This window comes from Syngnathus floridae, chromosome 8 (genome assembly GCF_059516105.1).
Source record: "Syngnathus floridae isolate MCC-2025c chromosome 8, RoL_Sflo_1.0, whole genome shotgun sequence".
In the NCBI taxonomy this organism is placed as follows: domain Eukaryota; kingdom Metazoa; phylum Chordata; class Actinopteri; order Syngnathiformes; family Syngnathidae; genus Syngnathus; species Syngnathus floridae.
This window is the reverse complement of record NC_142420.1, coordinates 7,702,884-7,723,437: the sequence shown is the minus strand read 5'-3', so window position 1 is coordinate 7,723,437 and position 20,554 is coordinate 7,702,884. Positions and strand designations below refer to the sequence as shown.

Here is a 20,554-nt window from a genome sequence, read left to right as displayed (position 1 = left end):
ACAAATACATGAATAATAAATGCAAAATTAAAACAAAACTATACAAACACCTAATACTATAGTAATATTATATTCTTCAATAATGTGTGTGTGTTTTTTATACATACATACATACATACGTATATGATCTGTCAGCAAACAGGAAATGAAGCATGCATTCAGTGTCACATGCCGAGGTCAGCACATTGCTCCCTGTGAGGAAAAAAGTCCCAGAGTGAATGAATGCGTCATATGACCAAAAGAGAAACAAAAACAATGCATTATATTGCTGCTCCTGTTGTTTTACCGCCCACATAGCAAAATATTTTTAGACTTTACTCTTGGAATATAACACTTGCATGTTTTTAAATTTTATTAAAGTATACAATGCAATTACTTTTGCACAATTTAAAACACTACCCAGGTTTCTTTAACCTCTCGCATGCTTTCAGCAATATGCTCCAAGGATCAAGTATTACATCAAACTTCACATATGCTATTCTTATCACGTTAAAAACAGTTTGTTTTAAGTTGTTGCGCAATGTGTACTAGCAAACAGAAACAGAGCAAATGGACCTCAGGCAGATGGGATGATTCAAAAGTAACAGAATTAGCAACATTTCTGTTCAACAGGTTAAATGTTTGCTAACGTTGGTTTGTTGATGCTTCTGTGACTAACACAACAACACGCATTCATAATTGGATGGAACGACTGTATGAATGATCATGTTTGATAATCGGGCATGTGCTCATTAGCACACTTGAAAGATAGCCTTGAAGTCATTACAAGCAGCTAGCTTACAGTTTTCAAATTGGGCCGAAAAAATATTTACATGGTTGTTTTAATTTCACACTTCATGAGTGGGCAGGCACTCCAGGGACCCAACTATTAGTGTACAGCCCATTAATGCCCCCCTAAAATATCCCTTTAAAGATTCATGCTTACTTGCTTTACTTGACATGCTTATGCGGCTTGATGCGTGTAACTGTCATCCATTTTCCCGAAAAGACACTTTTTGACAGCCGTGTCAAGGACAAGCCTCTTGTGACACCTCTTCCCGTGTCAAATTTCTGACAAGTCTCACTGTATGGCAGGATTATAAAGTAAAAACGTCCCTCTATCCTTTTTCTGGAGTGCTTGTCCTCATTAAGATCCTGAGTGAGCCTTGGTTAGAAATAAGCTCATGACTGGTTGCCAGTCACTTGAAGGGCAAATAAAGACATACAAACATTCAAACAGTTTAGATTGAGGAACCCTTGAAAACCTGGGGGAAATGTCAGATAGAAAGGCCATAGCCAGTAAATTAAATGTCTAATTTTAATAGATGTTTTGAATTTCACTGGTTTTGCTTCAAGCTGTTGTCTTTTCCTAGAATTTGATGGAGATTTGTACTGCGATAGGGAGGAAGGCTGCAATTTCCCAGAATGACCACTAAGTATCAGTGTAGCCTTACTTTTGTATTATTCTTGGATTCTTGCAGCAGTTACTTGTGCAAGAATCAATTGAAATTAACGATTTATTGTGGAAGAGTATAATTGTAACCCTTTTGTTAATTTTGTTTCTTTATGCATGTTTAGTACCTGTAAAGGATTTGTAATTTCATGACGCATATATTTTATTTTGCTTTGTTTTCTTGCCATGATCCAGGCCATTTAAATTTGTGAACGAGACTGCAGATTCATTCACCCTTATGATTATTTCATAAATCATTTTTTCCTCTTTGTTGTGATATGAACAGATCAATGTTCCTTGGAGAATGAGCACCATATGGAATCAGGCACTTGGTTTTTCTGCTGACTAGAAAAGCTCAGAAATTAAAAATAATGTCTTGGAGAAAAGCAGTCCATGAGGTTTTTTTTCTTTCGTTCACCAAGTCATTAAACGCTTCCTACGGTCAAAACATTGGGGATAATACAATCATACCATCTGTGCCACAGCCGGCTGAAAAACTCTAACCGCCTGTGCAGCGCAACCTGAAGGGATGTTTTCACTTTTTTTTTTTCACATAAAATGTTCCCCCTCAGTGATCTCTTGATGGGAAAGCAAGACAAAAGCTGATTATCCAAATCATACCACATCATGTGCTATGCGTGGCCACTAGTGGCTGACTGGTGACAATGTAAGAAGATGCTAGTGTGTATCTTATTCAAACAGTACATCCGCATTGTCATTCAATGCATTTATTTCTACTGATAAGTTTTTATTTTTCCAGGTCTGACAAGAAAAATGGCAGATTAAATGTCACACGCCCCAAAAAGGCAATTCATTTCATCACGAGACATTTGAACATGTACAGAAATTGTTACACAAGAAAACGTACCCTCTTTATTTCCCTCCCAACCCGATGTCCTGTTGGCGAGACATTTTCCATGAGGCAGCCGAGCCGTTCTTGAGCAACGTTTGAAATAAATTCAAAAGGCCGTACACGCATAGTGTACAACTGTACATACATACATTCATACGTACATACTCCAACCTTAATGTAACCCATAACCTGCACAACACAATTGACATGAAATCATTTTTTTTCTCAGTAGGTAAATAAAAACCAACTGTGATCCTGTGGTTGCACAAACGTGCACAAACTCATACCTGATGACATGGCTGTGTTCCGAACAAACCAATTAAAGATTGGATCCGCACACAGACACCATTTCAAGCACTTCTAATTAACTCCAAATAAAGTTCAGATGTTCTAGTAGATGTTTCCTGACATTTTGGCAGCCACACTTTACAGCACACATCATGCTCTGCAGAAAGCTTCCTCAGCATCAGAGGGATTTCATTGTTCAAAGGTATCAGTCATGAGAAGGGTACAAAAAAATATATACAATAGCATGGAACACAGTGAAGACACGTCTAATAGAACATTTGAACTTTACTTGAATTTATTTGGGGTTAATCAGAGTCGCTTTAAATTTGATATGAATTAATGTATTTGGTTAATTCTGAAAAAAAAAACATCATTCCCATTAATAATGGTGTGCACACTTTTGCAACCACATCTCAGTCTAGTTGTACTTTTAGTATTATTTTTGATTGAGTTGTACAAGTCATAGAGCACATTAAGTTTTGAATTGACTCATCTTGCTCTGCGTATTTTACAATACAAAAACCTGGCATTTGAACAATGGGGTGTGCAGACTTTTTTTTTTTTATGCACTGTTCATGTAATTGACATGTGTCACACACACTTATAGGCTTTGACATAATGTAATAACCAACCATCACACCATTATTGCCCCATTGCAACTCCATCCAAAATAATAACATCAGTTTGAGAATCTCATTAGGGTCTCCTTACGTAAGCAGTCCATGTAGCGTACGGCAAGTGGTCCAGTGTACTGACAATAGCACATAACTGTGCTCCCATCTGTCGTCCTCTCACTCCTGCTGCTTGTTCCACAGCAGCCAAAGCTTTATTTCAACCGCAAAATCAACACCATCGACTAGGAAATGAAATATTCATGAATGTGATTTTTAAAGATGGCATCTCTAAAGTGGAAGGTCGTTGTCAGAATGAGTCTGTTTTGGACCAGGCTGATGACGCCAACTCTGAAATTGACCGCTGTTGTGAATCGATGAATGGAAATGATCTTATGGATGGGCAACGCAAGGCATTTAGGTATTTCAGAATGGTAATAAAAAAAAAAATAATAATAAGAGACAATGTGGTTATGCTGATAAGGATGTGATAGCATTTGTTGGCGGGCCTTTCAGGGGATACAAGATAAGCATAAAAGCAGACAAGATTAAACAAAAACTCCCGTTTCATCTTCATGTGTGTTCATGTTGTGTCGATAACGGCAAAACTTGACATTTGTATACTTCCTAGGATGCAGGACCATTTCATATATGTTTCTTAAGCAACAACTTATTCACTTTTATTCTCATCTTAAATACAGTGGAACCTCCAAAGTGGAACGCGTTGGAATTTGACTCCAGACAAAAAGTGCAAAAATGAAACGATTTTAGCTTGGCTAAAGAGTCAACTGGGTAAAGGTGGTTAGTCAATCTTTGGCTTTTTTTTTTTTCTGTTTATACAAAAGATTACCACCAAAGATGAAAAAGTGTGATGACAAATCACGACCATGGCGCAGGAAATGGAGCTCATTGCGACTTTGTACAATATGGCTTAATACGTCAACTCATTTTCTAACTAGCAGCAGTTTGGCAGCGGGTGAACAACAACAAAAAAATCTTCAAGCTATTTATTGCCACGCCTACTGTCAAACAAAACAGAAAACTGCACATTGCGTATTTAAAAGTAATCGCTTTGCCTTAGTCATGTATGTTTGGCTTAATGCTAATGCACAATGCATGCAAAATCTCACAGACGAGCTAACAAATAGCATCAGTGTCTTCAAGTAATGGAAATTTGAACACAAAACGGTGGAGCAACACAGGAAGACAAATAATATCAATACTCAAAAGCATATTCGGTATCCTATGAAAAGAACGTTTAATACTGCTGCGGCTTAGGCAAATGAGGAGTCACCGTTTCCATGTGTAGCCTATTTGTACGTTTGGACTAAAGTGCACCCACGAGAAAAACATAAATTCCTAATTTTTGTAAAATGTCATTATATTTCACTCGAAATCCTTCATTATTTATGGAATCACTATTGATTAATGGGGTCGCCCGCAATTTTAACACTGCAAACTCAGATTATTATTATTTTTTCAAATCAGAGCAACTTTAAAGGCCATTGGAATGTTTTCAACTTAAAAGGTTCCACTGTATGCCAACAACATTGAGAGTTTTGTTGAACAAGCTATTGCACTTGTGAAAATAAGAGAGAACATTGCAACTCAAAAATATAATCACTCCTCATGCACCAAAAGTGGCCCTCAAGGGAAAGCTTTTCATTGAGCTCAAATAATAACAACAAAAGCTCATTCTTCTTTACAGACTACTTGTGCGAGTGTGAATGTGGCATGCAACCGTCTACGACTATTTTTTAAAAAATGTTTATGTGATTTTGATGACATTCATCTTTTTTTAATGTATTTTTTTTAAATAAAGCAGCTTCTGATTGTTACTTTTTTTCTGGCAAGAGCTGCATTTGAAAAAGAACCAAGGCAGCGATGACATGATTAAAAACACAGCATTTGAAGTTTTAAGACACCAAAAAGGGCACCTGGAGGCAGTGTCCATATTTGTAAAGTGGGGGTTCTCAAATAATTTTGGTCCGGGACTTCTTACTTGGGGGCAATTGAATACCATCGTGATCCTAAAGGCGATCAAATAATATTAAATTGGATCATAATATTCCTTTTGTTCAAATAAATGTGACTTTATTCATGTAGAGATTTAGTGGCTCAACATTGGCTCAAAGTATGTTAGTTTGTTTTACTGTCACATCAGTTCGTTCTCATTTGTACAGTAAATATGCACTTTTTATAACTTAGAATAATTTAGTTAAGTTATTTGTGGACCCCCTAACTCCAGACCCCAGTTTGAGAACCATTGTTCGAAAGAAAGACGAGTGCACACTGAAAAGCTGAGCGACACATTAATGATGATATGATGACAATATACATGACTCACAAATGCTTTAGGGTGACATTTTAGATTAACCCTAAAATGTACTGAAACCTTTAGAGGTGAACGTAGACCGACGTAGAACTTTAAAAGTGCATTTTTGATTCATCCTAAAATTTCACCCTAAAGCCAAATATCCCAATTTTTTGTGAGTAGTGTATAATGACAGTGATTTAAATGAATGGCATCACCAGCGAGCCACTTGACTTGTGTAGTCCTCAGTGGTGCTGGCAAAGTCATTGTGGTCCTTCTCCAGGCTTTTCGGAGCTTGCGCTTTGCGTTTGGGCGGCCACGGCCCGGCTTGCTGCCGCTCGCGTATCCAACGGCGTTCCTCGCGTCTCTTCAAGCGCACCTCTCGGCGCTCCCTCTGCCGGGTGAACTGGAAACGCTGAAGGAACAGATCCTTGGCGTAGTCGTACAGCTGCACGTCCAGGAAGTTGAGCTCCTCGATGCGTCGTCGCACGGCCTCGCTCAGGTCCACGTTGGCGGCGCGCGTGCTGTTGATCTGCGTGAAGGGCGAGATGAAGCGCAGGCTGAACGTCCGCTCGAACAGGTACTGCGTCTTGCGTTGGAACTCGGTCAGGCCGTAGAAGGCCATGTTCTTCAGGTTGCTCATGGCGCTGCTCAGCAGGATGTGGTCACGCTGGCTCTCGTTCATGGACGATAGGTTGTAGCAGCCCACCAGGCTCAGGTCGGACAACATGCGCACTTGCCGGTTGTTGGCCAGGTTGGAGGGGCAGCGCATGAAGTCGGAAAGGGTGACGCCTGACCAGTCCTCGCCGTTGTAGCAGGTGGGCAGCTCATCTTGGGTGGGCGAACGGCCGTCACACATATGCAAGGCCGTCTTCCAGGTGGCGCCGCGCTGGACGTGCTTCCACTCGCTCAGGTAACGGGACACCGGGTCACGCAGCATGGTGATGTAGTAGAAGTTCCTGGAACAGAGACAAAAACAATGCTGTGAGATTTTTGAATCACAGTTGAACATCACTCTTGTGGATTTTTTTTTTTCCATATTTGATGAGCAAGTAAGTGAGTGAGTGCGTGTTGGCAGATGCCGGCTGTCAAAGTTTCACAGACGTTTTCTCGTCTGTTTGGGACTTGAAAGTCATGTAGAGGGTGATGTCTGAGTGCACTCTGCGGCCCAAAGGTCACCCATGTGCACCATCAGCGTCAGCACACATCAGGCTCAGGCGTTTCCGTCTCGAGTGACGCCGCGGTACACTTTCCCGTCCCCTCTTTAGAGCCACTCTAGCGTGCTCCGGAAAGATGACGACTGGGCTTTACATCAATGTTAGCCAGAAAATCAGTCACATTGTCACAGTCAAGATTTCCCGGCAGCGTGTTGACGAGTGGCTGAAAAGTTAATCATAAATCAGTCATGAAGAGCAAGAGGAGATACCCTGACCACAATATTCAGCTTTAAAACAGCTAAATTAAGATGAGTACACAATTGCATGTGTGATTCTTTTCTCACAAAAGCAAACAAACATCGTTGTGTTTTGGGGAATAGCTACGGTTAGAAAGTGACCTAGCGTGTCAGGGCTGCTTGTTTACGCTCTTGCTCGAGTTGGTTAATTAAAAACGCAAGTTAACCAACAATGCAGGATCTCCTTTCCATTTTGCCTCACTTGCTGCAAGACACGATTAATCAGCAACCAATTTCCCACAATAATCGGATTTTCCACTTTAATGATTACACTTCACCTGTTGTCGTACGTATCGTAAATTCCAAAGGGATTTCAAATCTGTGGGAAATCTGCGGGTAATGTCACGAAATGGCAGTGAGGACTCTTACTGTCATGATCAATTTAGTGTACTGGCCAACACACACAAACACACACACAAACAGCCTTGCTCCAGAAACTGACTCATGCATCACAAACGCACAATCCAGAAGAGACGCCACGTTTCATTCCAAGTCAGCATCAAAACAACAGACAACTGCTTATTATTTGCCCATAATTAGCCATAATGGCGCTGCCCCCTGCTTCTGCTTGATTGCAAGCAGCCGAACAGAACAGAACGGGCAGCCTGTCGCCGAAGCAAGCAAAGAAGCAGGAGTTCACTCATCGAGCAATTGCAGCAACATAATCATAATGGCGGCACATCGACTGTAACTTAATAAACAGAGGAATGAATGTCCTTGCTCAGCAGCAGGACTGAATGACTGTGTATTCTTTGCAGTACAAGTGAGAACAGTGTGAAATTGTGTTTAAGCAATTTACACTTTAGCCACAGACATCAGTCACAAGTTCCAATACTTTTGCACAAAATGTTTTCTGTCCTGAGTTGCTTAACACATGAACATGCATGAATTAAAATCTGGAATTGTGGAGCATATAAAAAAAATGCACATAGAATGTATGCAGGACAGCTTTTGGAAATATACTTAATGGAAGTAGACATCCAGTGATAATATGAAAATGATGCCATGATAATGTTGAGGATCGGCGCTGGAGGCGGCAAAGGAAAGCCGACAAGTGAAATGACTTTCTCCAACCTCGCTTGACTCCTGCCCTTCTTCTCTTCCTCCTCCATGTCCGGCACACATTAGTGTTCCCAACGGATCCATAACCTTTTCTCAAAGGTTGTCACATTAATCACGCCGCTGAATTCGCTTGTCAATCTGCTCTTTGGACGCTGTTTATCTCTACTCGCCGTCTTTCTCGCTCTCTCCGGGTGGCCCTCCACCTGAAGTCTGTAATAACAGCCATCACTCTCCTTCGCTTGTTCTGTTACGAAGCTTGATGAGAGCGTGAGGGGACGCGGCGGTAGGGCTGATTCTATCTTGGCCAACAATTTCAGGTTGAGATAGCGTTCTATTTTTAAAAGCATGACACAAAAGACTTGGAACTTAACTGCCGCAAGGCGCTCCCAAGGAAACCAGAAGAAAAAAAAAACCTTGGTGGTTTTGAGTCTATAGGAGCACCGGGGTTAGTGAGCGTGATTGTCATGAAGACATGTACTTGTCAGCTACATGACCACTGGGTCGTTCCGGTTGTGCACACCCGATGCCCCAAGACAAGATCTGAACGGAGCATCTGATACCAGATCATGTCAGCTCAGAGCTGACATACTCGTATTCTCTAATGAACACAATCATGGGTCCAAATTAGGTCTAAAATTTTTGAGAGAGGAAAGAAAGGAAAAGGAGGAGGGAAGAACGTTTTATTACATTAGAACACAGTCGATCAACTTTTGTACTGTGCAGTCTCACACCTCCAACGGACCAATAGAAATACAATGACTTCAACATGGTGCACCAAAATGGCACAATCAATCACTATTCATGCTATTTGCAATTTGCTTTTCTTCTTTGCTACTCCGACCTTGCTGCGGAGTGTACCAAGTGAGTAATACAATGCTACGTTTAGTTTAAATTATATCCCAGAAGCTCCTAATAATCATAATTCAAACTTAATAATGAGGGTTCATTGTAATCTATTTCCATTATTTTTCTTTAGGCAAAGGCTGGCAAACTGGAGGAAGTGAAAGGTAAGAACAGCTATGGGATAGTATGTGAACAATTTTAACCAGCATGGAAATGGACTGTGCCACCTCACAGGCGTTTGTCATACTAATAACAGTCAATTTCATTTAAATGATCTAATCAGTTAAACCCATTCATATGTCTGTTCTTCAAGGAGTATAACAATTTCATGTGATTTGACACATTTATTCCATACAAAGAAGCAAGGCCAGTGAGACCATAGAAAATAATCAGCTCACAGCTTTCTTCCTCTGCTCTCAAAGTCAGAGGAAGTTTCAATTTACAGCTCCCTGGGAAAGAACGAAATAATCTTTTTTTTTTTTTTTTGCTTTGTTCTGCCAGCGGATGAAATCCTTATTGCATATTAGTTACTTTGTGTCCAAAGAAGCACCAAGGACAAAAGATGTCAAACTTGTTGGCTTTTTTTTTTTTTTTTTTTAAACTAGACACAACAGACGAAATAAAAAAATAGTGCCACAAATGAGGCATTTTGTCTGACCTTCAAAAACATTCAGTAAAGGCAATGGTGACAAATCCATCTTATATCATAATCACTTTTAAAAGTGTGTTTTCGTGCATTATTTAAAAAAAAGAAAACACGCCACATGTTGCAATATTTACTACAAATTCTCAACAGACAAGCAAAATGCGAACATCTAAAATTTTTGAACCCCAAAAAACGGCCTGATTATCAAGGAAGAAGAGAACAGCCACAAAAAAGACAAGACTCGTGTGATTAAAGGAGCAAGCGTGGATATTTCGAGAGGCTGTTGTTTATAAACGATGGCCCCATTTACTAAATACATCCATGCATTTTGGTGACAGAAACTCACAGTTGCTTTATAACCACGGGTGCATGGAATCTCCAGAAAGGCTGATATTTGAGGAACTGTGAGGCAGACATGCTGGTCAATAAACCTAATCAATTGATCAGTTATTACGCCCATCCCTAATAAAAACCCAGAATCACTAAAGCTCTGTTTTCTTTTAAAGCTTCCTATTAATAGGCGAGAACAACATATTTCACACATCCCAATGTTCTTCTCGATTTTGCAAAAAAAAAAAAAAAAAAAAACAATCCGATATTCTCCGCAGCCACAGCTGAGCGTTCAATCAGTCGTCACGGATGTGCTTGGCTGTCATCACATTACACATGCATCAGTACTGATGTAACTGTCAAAGCCCAGAAAGCGCCGGGCAAATTGGCTTCATTACATTTTAACTATTTTCCACTGGAGACAAGAGAGAGAGAGAGCCCCATCGCTTTATCTCATCAGGCGGTGCCGGTGAGCGTGAATCGTGCCTCCCCGCATCCAAGACCATTTGGCCGCTCCGCTGCTTGACATTCATGGTGTGCGCCGTTTTCATTTTGCACAAAAATCGCTTCATATGACGGCAATTTAGCGCTCTCATTAAAAAGACATAACTGCCTGTGAACTTAATGGCATTTCCAAATGAAACGTAGAGCCTTTCGAGTTTTAAAATTGCATCTTAGAAATCGTCGCAGGCTTGAAAGGGTTCGCGACTCGTTTGTCTGACAGCCAACAGTACAAGGAACCAACCAAGGTGTCGAACATTTTTAGATGGATGTCAGATTCTGCAACAATTCATATACTTTGTTTTCTCGCAAGTTAATTTTCTTATATGTTCCACGTAGCCTAACTAGTCGAGACACGGTGTTCTGATGAATGATTTGTTTATGGAATATGAATTAAACAGGCAAAAAACACCTGTTTCTATCCATCTCAGGTGTCGGCCATTTTGATACTGTCAACTTTAATTGACATCACAGGTCACAACAAATCACAGCTCACCATACTTTTTTAAAATCCTTTCAGATATCGAACCATAGCTGTCCATCCACCGGGACATTCTCTGATCCATAATAATTTGAGATATTGTTTTCAATTACAAGCACGACCAAGGAACGAATAAAACTTGTATCTCAAGGCACCGCTGTATTTCAATCGGTGACCAGGAGGCAACAATACAGAGCCACCGACTGCAGTGCGCTTTGCTCAGCTCTGTGGGTTTGTGTGGGTTGTTCACAGATATTTAAATACTTTACATCAGGGTCATCTGGCTCCAATCCTCACTTTAGCGTCTCTCCTGCGAGGAGATGTCCTTGGCAGGCGTTATGGTGTATCTGCGGCACATCTCCGCATCCGCACACAGCCCCGCTCTGTGCCGTTCCTCCCAGATAGATAAGAATAAGACTGCAGACATGCATTATTTGTAACCGATACCATCCCTTAATGGTGTCTGCGATCCCCGTGGCAGCCCGTAATGGACCGTTTTTGAAATTCCTCGCATCGTGTCGGGGCGTTTTAATGGTGACGGAATGGGGGCGAGGAGTGTCATCCGGGAGCAAACTTGAAGAAGGATGGGACCTTTCATTTAGTTGTCAGGACGCCGCCGTCGCTTGCGCATCGCATGACGCATAAACAGAGCATGCTTGTACCCAGAGCAGATAACAACAGGAGGGGAAATTGTCCTTCAAAGGAGAAACATCTCATCCTTCATTGTGGGAAACAAAGGAAAGACGAACAATGTCACGCAGCTGAAGAAATAAAGCGCGGCTGGGACATCGAACAAATGCGTTGACGCCAATAATCTGAAACTAAAGACAAAACAAAAAATTCGTCTGAGCTTGAATTCACAAAAATATGACTTTTAAGGAGGTATATTATGCGATTTGCTCACAAAAAAGTTTCTCAGGGTCAAATGACAAAGGCAAAAATAATGATTTCACATTTAGCACTGATTAAAATGACTTGATTATGGGGTGGCGGATCTGCATGCAAAGCACAATGATGCAGTGGAAGGGTTTTGGATTGTGTTTTCAGGCAGCCCTTTAAAAATATCCTCAGGATTTTTTTTACAAAGCAAAACACAAAATGTCAGGAAATGACTACTAGAACATCTAAACTTCTTTAGTGGACTAACAAGAGGCTCTTTAAATAATAGCTCAAATTAACAGGAACAGTTTTGAAACAATTCATCTTGGTCTCATTTTCACCAAAAAAGACATTTGAACAGGGGTGTGTAGACTTTTTATAAGTTCAAATCTACATGATGATCGATGAATTATTATTCTTTAACATGCAGATAATGTTTCAATTAGGTATTTTCTATTCCTCTCCATTCAAACTCATTTGAATCACAATAGCTTCCAGCGCTAATTGCTAATGGCTGACCGTGTTTTATACCGCAGTCCCTTTTGAAGCGACAAATCAGAACCCGAGTGACTCGATGAGGCAAAAATTCAATGCAAGTGACGGCTCATGCATAAGAAAACGGCACAATAATTGGACAAGTTGGGTTGGGATGAGGAGAATAGGTCGGACGGGTATTTTGAATGAGCTGCTTTGTTGGCGAGTCACTCGGCACTTTTTTAACTGCTCTTCTTGTCATTTGAGACCAATTAGAAATTGTAATATGACAGCGCAGACTCCATTTACCACCATGGTAAAAATCCTCCCTTCTAATTACACCCTCCTTTTTGTAATCCCACCACTTGCACGCGTTTCTCTTGGAGAGACGGCTGAAGAGGGAAGGCGGATCTCTGAATTAATAATACGACCAGAAGAGCCACGCGAGTACACAAGCTGGCAGTGGAAATATCACACAGCATCAACATCACAATCACATCATATAATGGCAAGGCTGAAGACACTGAGAGCATTGCAGGCTGCCATGGGACCTTCACATCCCATCAATCTCCTACGCAGACACACAGCATTCCCAGTTTTCATTCAGCCTTTTCCAAAAACGCCGTCCCAGTTTGAAGAAGGTACAGACAACACTTGTCCCAGTTCCGTGGTCCATCATCATCATTAATCTGGCAACGAGAGTAAAAATGGTCTACTTCCAGCAAAACGGTAATGGGGAATTATGATAGCACAACACGATACCCGCTTTTAAAAGCATTTTGGGCCATGCTGGGCCAAATGAGCGACTTGGCAAAAAGTCACCCAGTGTCTGAAATGCATTTCTTTAATAATGTAGCACGTCTTGGAGCACAGCACATCAAATAATTGATTCTATAAAGTGGAACCATGTCTGGTTCAAGATGCTGACCAACCATCAATATGTTTAAATATAGAAGACAACAAAACATATAGCCATCTATTTTCCACAGCGACCGGCAGTTAATGTGAAGGGGAAAAAAAAAATCTGTTGTTTGTGTACTTTTGTACTTTTCGGCCACTTAGGGATTATTCCATGCGCGGTACATGATGCTATCAGCAAAAAATAGTTGGCTAACTGAGTGGCCTCTCATCCTCTGTGACCTTGCCCCATCAATCACTTTTATTGCTCGCACGGTGTTTCGAGATTATTAAATAGCTACGTGACTGAGAATTATGCAGTCGACCCCCAAAAAAAAAAATCGCAGCGGGGATCATTACGAACTACTCGATGGTTTTTAGATGAACCATGACCAGATAATCCCAAATATCTTGAGTGCTTTTACTTCCCGCCAGACCGCAACGTAACAAATAGGTTTAATCAAGAACAATGGAGCTAGTATTGATTTTATAACTAAGCTATTTTATCCTGAAAGAATGGACAGTCATTTCGACTGCGCCCAATCCGATGCGAACTTAATAGCTCAGTGGAAGGGACAGTGCAATAAATTTGGTTTTACTGAAGTGCTACATGACTTTCAATTCCGTTTCTATTACAGTGGGACAGTTGCTAGAGGTAGAAGTGAAGGTGAGTATCCGGGTACTTGTTTCTGAAAACACCGCTATTGTTTAATGTTTTGCATCAAAATGATTATATGTCGATTATGTGGAATTGATTGACAATATTTGGAGTCATACCAAGGCCGTTCCTCTTGGACTGGTTGATTTTGTCTGCAGCAGAGTTGCATTACGAACAGTCACAACAAATGACTACAATAATTTCAATGGGCACTAGAATTAAATAACCATAAGCCTATAACTTTTATAGCTTCTTAAATATATGTTTTTAAACATTATAGAGGCCATTTTGGGAAAATGTTCTTTTGTTTCTCAGTGAATAATGCATGAATCTGACAAACACATTTAGAGCCTGTGGAAAATGGTTTGGTCACAGCAAAAGACTGTGCTTGGTGTTGTATTCTGTCCATTTTCTTGGGACACGAGTCCATTACAGCCGACTTGGACAAGAGGCAAGGTACATCCTGGACTGGTAGCATTCAGGAGGCATTAAAATAAACGTATGTTTCTAAAATTATATAAATAATACATATATGAATATGATAATATTAAAAAAAAAATCATAAAAAAAAAAAAAAGGGTTTCCAAAATTCCCACAATGTCTTATACTGCATCTCGGGTGGAGTATACATTTGGAAAAAATCAGCGCAACTGTAAATGCACTCAGACGTACGAAGCAGCTGACCGGTGTTTAGACTCAAGGACACTTTGTCACATTCTCTAGAGAAGCTGGAGGCCAAAAGCTCTACCTTCCAATTACAAGAGTCCCACAGCCACTCACGCTTATGAGCCCAAGAGGAGAGCAAAGACATGTAAGCAAGAATGCATCACAATGTCAGAGGTGGCTTGTAGGATGTGGCCGAACGTAGGCATTCCGTTTGCCATCAATCACGCCATTATTCCAATTAAACTGATGCTACCTTTGAAGTACAGTAATGGTTGTAATATGCGGTGTGAAGTGAACTTGGTTGCACAGCAGCTTCTCGGTTGGAGAACGAGCGCTCTTCACGCCTCAGCAGGAACAAGAAATCCAAAGCAATCGTCACAAATAACAGCGCAAGACTCCCAAGGCTCCAGACTGCAATTTCGACAGCACAAAAGCAACTTTGCAGAGATTAACTGTGTCAGTGTTTCCATAAAGCACATGAGTGCTGGAGAGACACCAGGTGACAGACTGAAGAAGCAGCGGTACGTAGGTTCGTGTCCTCCACACACATAACCTGTTTTGGTTATACTATGCCGGATGTTCACTCTTAAGTTATTCTCGTACAATTACTGTCAAGAAAAAGGTTGAACCTGTTGTACTGTTTATTCTGTGTGCTGAAGTAAATAAAACACACAACTGTCACCCATATTAAACGAGAGCATTGGTTTGTGGTGTCTGCCATTAGGAGCTTGCATGTTGAGGTAACTGAATATTATAAATGATCTATGCCGAGTGTGAAAGGGTGACTCTACATATTTATACATTATTTACATATATCTTTTTATATGTCAGACTGCCAGGGTAATGAGGCTTATTGCGATGCCACGTGAGTAAAAATATAAATGTATGCATAGCGATGGTTGGTTGGATGTGTGAATGCTTGTACCATGGACCAGTTTCACAAAGTATCAGTTTCAAGAAGTACGGTAATTTCTTGAGATATGAGTATAATTTGTTTTGTAACCGCGCTCATAATACATTAATATCTCAAATCCTCCTTTCCCAATGAAATGAATAGTAATGCCATCAATCCGTGACAGCCCCCCCATCAATTGAATCAATTGAATGGCCACCTGGGGGCAGTATAAAACACAAAACATAAACTGTTCATTGTCCCAACTCCTCTTTCAGTTTATCAGTGCGGCACTAATATTACCGTTCTATGCAGAGAATGAAGAATATACTATTAAGCATAAGCATTGAGATAGTGGACTGAACTCTAAACAAACCAAAAGGCTCCAAATTGGACACTTTGTTTGAAAAAAAGCGTTCGACTACATTGATTTGAATTTGATTATTTGCTCAGGCTTGTGAAGAATCATAAAAAAGCAAGGAAGTAGATCTGATATAAAAGCTAGAACACCCCCCCCCACACACACACACACATTTTTTTTAACTTGTGTAAAGGCGCAACAAGAGAGTTAATGATGGAAGTAGCTGTCAAGACTTGCAGCCTGCCTACACAAAATCAACCTGTCTGCCTTCACGCTCTCTACCTGCTGTCGAGCTCCATAACCAACTGCCTGCCTTACCAACTTCCCCGGAATCCAACCGCCTACCCATTACAGACTTTGTGCCATGTTTAGTCATTCGGGAAGCACATCGCTTTAGCCGGAACCATACTGCAAAATAATCATTTCCTTAAATGCTCTGATGGAACAGTACTAACACTCCTAAAAGAGAATAAATAAAAAAAACAAAAAAATGCTTTATAGCTTAAATGAATATCAACAAACAAGAGGTCTCCAGCAGCATTGAGTAAATGACTTATGCAAAACATGTTTGCAAATTAGGCAGTTAGTTAAGCATAAATGTCTTTTCTAACAACTCATTATTGGAAACCAGCTGCACATGGTATTGTTTTTAATTCTAATTGTCACAGTGTAATTGAAGGAGCCCTTTAACGTCTTGAATCATTGAGTGTTGAGTTTTTAATTAATACGTTCGACCCGTATTGCCGTGCGGTAATTAGGTAAATAAAGGTTGAAGAAAACAACAGGCTTGGAAAAAGTGGGATTGGAGCGACCCAAGGCCACGAGACATTGAAGCACATTCCAGCTGTCCATCAGAGGAGCAGCTTAATCACCTCATCTGGATCCTGGATATTGGAGGATCAATTATTTACAACGGTAGCGGACTTCCTGAAAAAGGCTGGCAGCGGATCAGCGCGTGTCTGTCTTCGAGGAAAAACTAAAATCCAGACTGTTCCGTCTCTTTCTGGGTATTACGTTTTTTTTTTTATTCCTTTTAGTAGATCGTCTGAAGAATTCTTGTCGGGATGGCTTGAAATAGCAGCGAGAGATTCTTTTCGGCGGCAGTCTTAAGAGCCTGTGTTTTCTACATAGACAGATTTCCAGACATTCAATTAAATTATGCTATTACCTTTAAATTGAGCATTTCTATGATTTTATTTAAAAACAAGGCCAACGTGTTTCTCCACATGTTCCGGCCTACCAAAAAAGCGCTAGCCTTCGTCATAAAGTGGAGACACACAGCACTTCAGATTAAAGCACAATCACCCCACAATTGAATGCACTTATGTTGACAATGGCAGTTTTTTTCTTTCCAAGCACCAATGTGCAATTTCATGGAACGCTTGCAAGCTTTTGAGTAAACATTCGTTTTGTGTTGTTATGTGCAATCAGTTTGACTTCTATCAGGATGGTTAGAAAAAAACGCAAAGCCTCTGTTTGTCAAAAGCCATTTCGCCCATTCCCTCTAAAAGTAGTCTTCATTTTAATAAACAATATGACCCAATTAGACGCTGCTTGTCTCAGCGACTACAAATAAACTTTGAATAGACTAGCAATTATTATGATTTCAGTTCACAGTCTCTATTGTGCGCATATTAAAAAGTTAACTACCGATCGGATTTGTGGCTAACCCAAAACAGCAGCACTGAAGGGTGCACAGGATGGATTCAAGTGGAAGAAAAGTATTATGGATGATCTTATGTCATGTGACGATGTCGTCATTAACATTGATTTGCGTTCGGGTAACACAAGATGATCATTTCCCAATGTTGTATGCGTCCATGTTTATGCTCTGGGGAACAAGATGATGTTTTTGTCTCATGCCATAGCGCGACTATTTAATCATTTTTTCCCAGCTTTTTCCTCATTGGGTTTGTGGGTCAGCCTAGTAAGCTACAGTAATATTTGTCGTTTTTCACATATAGGATAAACATAAGAATGGTCGGAGTATTGTCTGTCTACATGAGTTGCTGCACTATTTGTGTTCAAATATTTGTAATAGTTAATACCGCCATGACATTGATGTTAGGTTCACTTTTGTATTGTGTGTCGGCATTAAAATGGCGGACTTTCATATAATATTAGTTTTATGTTATGTTTGATAGTAAACTTCATCTAAGAGTGGCAATAAACAGCTCAAAACAAGCACTTTTTTGAGGAGAACTGTTTCCAATGTATTAATTTTTGCATGAAACTTAAGACAAAAAAAAAGAGTAATTTACAAGTGGAGGTAGTAATGAACTGAAATAAATGAACTTGTCCATGATATCCTAATTAATTGGAACACAAGTGTTGTAATTTAACGGATGCTCCCCACCATTTGCACTTCAGTAACTTTGATTCAATTTTAATTGTCTCCATTCGTGCTTGTTTCTACTCAGCAACAACGGAGTCCGTTTAAAGTGAATCCTCCTTTCTGCAGCTAAGGTGATAAATGAAAACTGCATAATAGCTTTGACCTCATACCACATTAATCTCACTTTTCACTTTGCCATTTAGCATCTGGGCTCCTTCTCCAATTAGGACGCCCAGCACTGCATTCTGGGACGATGGGAAAGAGGTTCTCGCAAAGCCGTGGCGGCTCACCGCTAAAGAGACACGGATAAACAAGAAATGGCTCGTATGTCACTGTGGCTGTCTTGTAGATGAGACAATGAGATAAAACTCAGAAGAATCCTCAGGTGATGGATGTTCTTCACACAAAGACACAACACATTTCCTTTTTGGGTTTCATCCTCAAAAGTCATCTCTGACTGAGCATATGGAAGCGAAAATGACTGAAGGAGACTTCAAGTGGAAGATGAAACCGCCGCCTAGTTTGTGTGTCATTCATTTCCTCTGTACTGAAAAGCCTGTGGGGATGAATATGAAGTGATGAAGCAAAGAGATAGAAAAAGAAAAAAAGAGAAAGGCAATATTCAGAGAAATAGAAGCATTTGGTGAAGGTGGAGAAGAGAGCTGGTAGGTGTTAGTGCTGTGTCCTTGAGTTTCGCACACTTCTCGCCAGCCGCTAATTATCGCGTGGAGAACACGAGGCTCTGTCTGACACATTATTCCAAGTTCTCAACACGGTCTCGGGTAAAAATACTTTTTCTCAACAGTGCACTTTGAAACGATTACAGCGCAAGATGGTGTCAGAAGTGCTCGTTAAGTCGGCGTTCCAACAGTCAAGATAATTAGGAAACATTGTCTATTAGTAGAAATAATTTGTTATTACCAAACACGCTTGGCGATGTGCCATGCGAGAAGTCATTATGGTGGAATGTCTCATATTTGGAACCTCCCTGCAGAGGTAAGGCTCACAAAGAAGCTCCCAGAAAGGGTGAAAAAATATTTTCCAAGTAAAAATGAACAAAATGTCAGATGTCTAACCTTCCCACACAATGCAGCTCAGACAAGTAAGAAAACACACAAAAATCGGTTTAATTAAAAATATCTTTTTTCTTTAAATTCAACTTTTGCAAGCCTTTGGATTTGACAGACGATAAAGTCAACTCTAAAAAATGACTTCATCCAGTGAAAGCGTAAAAAAAAAAAAAAAAAAAAAAGTGCAATTTGGCGACCCTGGCAGAGCGAGCTGGATGCGTCTCATCGAGCGTCTCTCCAAGCCGAAATCGAGCTCCGCTTTCCTAAAGCTCCATCCACTCTGCCGCGTATTAAGCCCTAATGCCACTCGCCCGTCTATTTATTTGTTGGCCATGCATTTCCTGTCCCGCTTTGATGTCATTGTGGTGTCAGTGTTTGGAAGATTCCAGATAAAATTAGAGAAGGGTTTTAGTGCTTAAGCCTGTTATTTCAGGGGATTATTTGGCTGCAGTTGAATTCATATTTTTATTTTTTTTGGACACAAACTGGATTATGTGACTTTGCTCTGCAGAGACGATATCAAACGGCCATCGCTGATGATTTCTTTCTGCCATGAACCCCCTCCACCGCTGATTGGGTCTGTATTGAACATCTCTGTGCTGAGGATTTCACCAACTAGGCCTTGGACTTTGGGACACGAATGTAGTGAAAAGGGATCACCGATTCAACAATACTGATTGACCCAAAAGGTTCAGATTCAGTTTTGGCAGCCCAGCTTGTAAAACCCCCGACTGAGGACAACAGACTGGATACGCAGTTGTGGTCTGACCACAGAGCTTAGAGACCACAACACAAAAGTACAATGCAACAAAAGGCAGATTAATGGCCGGGATCATCACAAAGCAGAGATTTGAGTTGAGGTGGTATTTTCAGATGCAACTATTTCTACCTGGACTGGATCTTCTGCCATAGCTTGTCATAAAGTAGAGATGACGCTCAATACATTTGAAAATCGTAGAAAACTTTATTTATATTTTTATATTCTGAATGAAATTTAAAAAGTCTGACATTTTATACAGGTTCATTAAAGGGGAAAATACTTTTCAAAAGTCCTACCAAATTTCTATGTTTAAAAAATTGTTTTACACATATGTCATATTCCTTTTTCTTGAGATGATGGATTTTGGATTTGTATTAGCTTAAGATACAATCATCGTAATTAAATGTCTGATTCTGTTCACTTTTTGAATTGTCTGACTAAAATAAACTAAGTTCTTTATAATATTCTAACGATATTTAATTAATTGTACTTTCTACTTTACAAATGAGTGAGTACAGCATTTTGTTTTTTTTCCCTAATAAATTCAGGTACTAGCAAACAGATTTTTTTTCTCTTAAAATTATAACCCATCTTTTAATGAAACTCAACAATTTTTAAAACGCAGTTTTGACTAATATACACATCGGTCACATAAACATTAGCAAGCAGTCTCAACATACAAAGCGTCACACTGAAAGGACGTCTGCAATAAAAATCCCGTTACATGAGAACAAATCAAGCGTCTGGG

At 40.1% G+C, this 20,554-nt stretch overlaps 1 protein-coding gene across 2 annotated transcripts in view; it reads right to left on the bottom strand.

Annotated features, from left to right (window-relative positions):
• Positions 1-2,144: 2,144 nt before the first annotated feature.
• The window catches only part of hs6st3b (heparan sulfate 6-O-sulfotransferase 3b), a 43,839-nt gene continuing 25,429 nt past the window's right edge, over positions 2,145-20,554 (bottom strand). For both annotated transcript variants that reach the window (XM_088383514.1, XM_088383513.1), the window contains one exon: positions 2,145-6,457. In XM_088383514.1, the coding sequence (XP_088239640.1) occupies positions 5,713-6,457 (745 nt within the window). In that variant the 3' untranslated portion in view covers positions 2,145-5,712. The remainder of the gene's footprint in view (positions 6,458-20,554) is intronic.